We start from the raw sequence: 6000 nt of genomic DNA on the forward strand, positions 1-6000 counted from the left end.
ATCATTAATAGCAATTAACAATATAGGAGGGTTAATTGACTAATAATACAGATTGTGTACTTTATGCTTAATTAGGGTTAACTGATGGGAAGTACAAGATTTCAGAGCATGAATCCACAGGCTGATTCCACAGGCTGATTTTCTTCTTTTTTTAAACCCTTAACTTCTGTGTATTGACTTATAGGTCGAAGAGTGGTAAGGGTAGGCAATGGTCAAGTGACTTTCCCAGGGTCACACAGCTGGGAAGTGTCTGAGGCCGGATTTGAACCTAGGACCTCCTGTCTTTAGGCCTGGCTCTCAATCCACTGAGCTGCCCAGTTGCCCCCCCCCACACAAGCTGATTTTCTTAACTGATTCAGTCAGTCTTTTGGTGCTATGATATTTAATTTTCAAATAATTTCCAGACATCCATGGTAAGACTAGTAGAATAGCCAAATGTTGACAAATTTTAAATGATGTAAACATAATTTTACAATTTCATTGACCATTCTGAAACAATATGGAGGTGTTAAAGGAACTAAAAGCAAGAAGGCAAAAGTAAAAGTTAATTTGTTTTCCAAAGAAATGTATAAAAATGAATTAGAAAAAACTGTAACAAATTTCATTTGGAATAACAAAAGATCAAGAATATCAAGGGAAATAATGAAAAAAAATGTGAAGGAAGGAGGCCTAGCAGTACTAGATATTAAACTATACTATAAAGCAGCAGTCATCAAAACAATATGGTACTGACTAAGAGACAGAAGGGAGGATCAGTGGAATAGACTTGGGGTAAATGACATCAGCAAGACAGTGTATGATAAACCCAAAGAGCCCAACTTTTGGGACATGAATCCACTATTTGACAAAAACTGCTGGGAAATTTGGAAAACAATATGGGAGAGATTAGGTTTAGATTAACCCCTCACACCCTACACCAAGATAAATTCAGAATGGGTGAATGACTTGAATATAAAGAGGGAAACTATAAATAAGTTAAATGAACACAGAATAGTATACTTGTCAGATCTCTGGGAAAGGAAAGATCTTAAAAACCAGCAAGAGTTAGAGAAAACTACAAAATGTAAATTAAATGGTTTTGATTATATTAAACTAAAAAGCTTTTGTAAAAACAAAAACAATGTAGTCAAAATCAGAAGGGAAACAACAAATTGGGAAAAAAATCTTTATAACAAAAAACTCTGACAGGGGTCTAATTACTCAAATATACAAGGAGTTAAAGCAATTGTATAAAAAAATGAAGCCATTCCCCAATTGATAAATGGGCAAGAGACATGAATAGGCAATTTTCAGGTAAAGAAATCAAAAGTATCAATAAGCACATGAGAAAGTGTTCTAAATCTCTAATAATTAGAGAAATGCAAATCAAACCAACTCTGAGGTATCACCTCACACCTAGCAAATTGGCTAAAATGAAAGAAGGGGAGAGTAATGAATGCTGGAGGGGATGTGGCAAAATTGGGACATTAATGCATTGCTGGTGGAGTTGTGAACTGATCCAACCATTCTGGATGGCAATTTGGAACTATGCTCAAAGGGCTATAAAAATGCCTGCCCTTTGATCCAGCCATATCATTGTTGGGTTTGTACCCCAAAGAGATCATAGATAAACAGACTTGTATGAAAATATTTAGAGCCACGCTTTTTGTGGTGGCAAAAAACTGGAAAAGGAGGGTATGTCCTTCAATTGGGGAATGGCTGAACAAATTGTGGTATATGCTGGTGATGGAATACTATTGCGCTCAAAGGAATAATAAACTGGAGGAGTTCCAGGTGAACTGGAAAGACCTCCAGGAACTGATGTAGAGTGAAAGGAGCAGAGCCAGAAGAACACTGTACACAGAAACTGATATACTGTGGTAAAATCGAATGTAATGGACTTCTGTGCCAGCAACAATGCAATGACATAAGACAGCTCTGAGGGATTCATGGTAAAGAACACTACCCACATTCAGAGGAAGGACTGCAGAAGAGGAAACATATAAGAAAAACTACTGCTTGAATGCATGGGTTGGGGTGGACATGATTGGGGATGTGGACGCGAAACCACCACAACAATGCAACTAACAACAATTTGGAAGTAGGCCCTGAACAAGGACACATGTTACAACCAGTGGAAATGTGCGTCGGCTATGGGGGGGCGGGGCGGGGGTGAAGGGGAAAGTAGAAGCATGAATCATGTAACTATGTTAAAAATGAATATCAATAAATGTTTAAAAAATGATCACTCAAACTTCTCTTCCTACTAAAAACAATATATAGGGGAGAAGGGGCAGACTGGGTGCCAGTCATGAAATAACACAAACTGGGAATACTCCCACACCCCACAAGGGAAAGGACTGACAGGATTACCCTGAATAACCACACAGGGATGTGAGTAATGGGGAATGGCAGTTTGACAGTTGAACCAATCCCCTAACTGCCTGAGATACCAGTGATGTTAAGATAATTCCAATAATGGGTCCTTGATTGTTTAGAGGAGACTTAGGAAGTATAATAAAACTGGTTTTATTGTTGGTATATTGGGAAAGTGGGTGAAGGGTTTCTACAACTAAGGAAATAGTTCAATTGCCTAAGAATGTAAGAGGTCAGCTGGTTTAACTCTACTATACTACAGACAACTCTAACTATAATGGAGAGGGCTGAAGTTTGGGATTTCACTGCACAGGTACAAGCTGCTCAGAGGTGATAACAGGCACTAGGATCAAATATTTGTGCAGCCAGTAAAATCCAAAAGAACCACTAGGGAGTATAGGCAGTCTATCAGCCATCCACCAGCTGTAGATCTGAACCTTATCTCTACCTAGGCTGAGTTGATTGATGGTCTCTTCTCTCCAATCTTCTGTAAATCCCCAAACTTCAAAGCTTCTTAGATCTTAGCCAGCTGGACCACAGATTACACCTTCCTTCTCCTACCTTAGCCAAGAAAAAAACTCTCTCTCTCCTTTTCAAACCTCTGGCTTCATTCCATTCATAGAATGACCATACATTAAGTCCAGGGTTTGCTCCAAGCTGTCATGTCTCTGTCTTATCTTAAATCTATATCCACCCTCTCATTTCCCTGTAACACTACCCAAGATCCCTCTTCCATCTGCATGAGGTCCATGCAGCCTAGTACTCTGAAATCTAGTCTATGGTCAAATGTTACTTTCTGTCTTGCTCCCCATTCTCTTTCCCATTGCTGCCTGCCTTCCTTCATTATCCCACCCCTGGCCTCGTGCTGACTGCCTTTGTTCTCTTTTGACAGTTTATCTCTGTATTTTCTGTGTTATTTACTCCCACACTCTTCATGTTTATTAAAGTATGATGACATTGCCATTTTTCACTGTAATTATGGTCTTTTCTTGAGAGCATCAAGTGGGCCTGTCCCTATTCCATGTTTAATAATTTCAGAAATTAATTATCAATTTACTTTAAGACTTACAGGTTTTGATATGATAACAAGAAAACAGACATTATTTTATTACATTTTTAACCCTGAGCTACTATTTAATTCTTTTGACACTTAAATAGTATAAACTTCAAATACAAATGAGCTTACTACCAGAGATCTTTCTTTTGAAGAGATCAATAATTAAGAGAATACAAATCTGTATATTTTGAAAAGTATTTATTGGGAATACCCAAAGATGTTGTTTATGCCTGAAAATAAATAAATATACAATTTGATTTCAACATTGTAAACACAAAGGACAGATCAAGTTGAATGTTTTACGTTTTACTATTTTACTATATTCTTCTATACCACACCTTCCGCATGGCGCTCTTCATTTCTGTATTTCTCAATGTGTAGATTAGAGGGTTTAGCATGGGGGCAATCACAGTGTACAACACCGAAAATTCCTTCTCATTATTATTGACACTGGGAGGTGGCACGTAGGCATAGATACAGGGCACAAAAAACAGAACCACAACCATGATATGAGAGCCACAGGTGGAGAGTGCTTTGTGACGACTTTCCGCTGAATGCATTCGAATATGATACAATATTATGACATAAGATGCAACCAAGACAAGAAAGGTGACCAAACAAACCATCCCATTGTTAGCAATGACCAAGACACTAACAACGTGAGTATCAGCACAGACAAGTTTCAGGAGGGGTTTCACATCACATATGTAGTGGTCAATCTGATTAGGGCCACAGAAAGGTAACCTGAGGACCATGAGCAACTGGGCGATAGAATGCCAAAAGGCTACTGCCCAGGCAACCAAGATTAGCAGGTTACATCGGCGACGGTTCACAATGACCATGTAGTGCAAGGGTTTACAGATGGCAATATAGCGATCAAAGGCCATGGACACCAGAATGAACATTTCAACACCTCCCAGCAAGTGAGCAGAGAAGAGCTGAGTCATGCAGCCATTAAAGGAAATGTTTTTTCTTTTGGCAGCTAAGTCTCTGATCAGTCTGGGGACAATGGTGGAAGTATACGCCAGATCCATGAGGGACAAGTGACACAGAAAATAGTACATGGGTTGCTGGATCAGATGGCTATAGGTGATAGTGACAAAGATGATGAAATTGCCCAGGAAAATGGCAAAATAGCAAAGCAAGAAGAATGCAAAGCATATTATCTTCATCTCTTTGTTCATAAATAATCCCAAGAGAACAAATTCCGTGACATTATTCTGATTCTCCATGTAGTTAGAGCAGATGACTGATAAAAAGTGAAATATTAATTTATCTGAAAGTATGCAGAATAGAATAAATCATTATTGATATTTGTTATGTTATAGTTCTTAAAATCCATAAAATCCAAAAAAGAGATCTTTTTAAAGCATAAAAGACTGTATTGTCATACTTATCATATAACTTTAAATCAGATATTCAAGCTTCTCAATTTTATCTAAGTCAGAATTTTAAAAAAATAAATAAATATATCGTTCCTTATATTTTCATGGTGGAAAGATCAATTAGTGTTTACAGTTTCAAAATCATAATATCCTGTGTTATTAATGAGTATATTTTAAGCAGCTACCAAATGAAAATAAATACACACTTATGTATATACACACATACATACATACATACATATGTATACACACATACATACATATATATGTATATATATATATATGTATATATATATATATATAGAGAGAGAGAGAGAACAGCAACAAAAATACAAAAAGAGGAGAAAGAAGTGGTGGAGAAAGAGAACATGAGAGAAATAAAAAATATAAACAAAAGACATCTTTAAAAGAAAAATGAAGAGGATTTGAAGAGGGGAAGGGAGGACAATTTTGGCAAGACTTTTGGTTATCAGGGTCATGGTATGGGAATAGATAGGATTAAAAGTATATTCAGTGTGAACTTTTTGGAATAGGGCAGGATATAAGATGACTTATTCCTCTTATAACTCCTCTTTCTTGTCCCTTGACCTTTTTTCTTCTTCACCCTTCTGAACATTTAATGATTCCTCCCTGTAAATCTTTTAGCAATTATGTCTTCTTTCTCACATTCCTGTATCAATCTTTATTTTCATTACCTTCTTTCTCAACCTTTTTTTTTTTTAATTTAAAACCTCATTTCCTATAACATAGGCTTAACAAAGAGTTCTTCTGGGTGGGTGGGGGAGTGGTTGGAGAGAAGAGGGCAGGTTATTGCAGACTGTCTTTCAATTCATGTGGAAAGTTCCTTGAGAGACTATTGTAGTTCTGACATTTCAGTTGTGTTCAACTCTTTGTGAACCTCTTAGAGGTTTTCTTGAGGGATCTCAAGATTGATTTGCTATTTCTTTCTAGAGCTGAGGAAACTGAAATAAAATATAATAATTGACTTGTCCAAGGTCATATATCTGATATTAAGTCTTTGAGATCAAATTTGAATTTTGATCTCACTCCAGGACCAGTGTTCTTTCCACTGTATTGCCTATCAGTCCAGAGACTATTCTAGTACTATATCTCTCTGTCTATCTCTCTCTGTATGTCTTTCTGTCTGTCTGTCTATCTGTCTGTCTCTCTCTCTCTATATATATATGTATATATATATATGTA

General features: G+C 36.9%; 1 protein-coding gene across 1 annotated transcript; it reads right to left on the reverse strand.

The window, feature by feature from the left end:
• Positions 1–3729: 3729 nt before the first annotated feature.
• Positions 3730–4644, reverse strand: LOC123252620 (olfactory receptor 4P4-like). Its single transcript, XM_044681893.1, has one exon. It carries the CDS (start codon positions 4642–4644, stop codon positions 3730–3732), a length of 915 nt encoding a protein of 304 aa, XP_044537828.1.
• Between the last annotated feature and the right edge of the window lie 1356 nt (positions 4645–6000).

Source organism: Gracilinanus agilis, chromosome 6 (genome assembly GCF_016433145.1).
Source record: "Gracilinanus agilis isolate LMUSP501 chromosome 6, AgileGrace, whole genome shotgun sequence".
In the NCBI taxonomy this organism is placed as follows: domain Eukaryota; kingdom Metazoa; phylum Chordata; class Mammalia; order Didelphimorphia; family Didelphidae; genus Gracilinanus; species Gracilinanus agilis.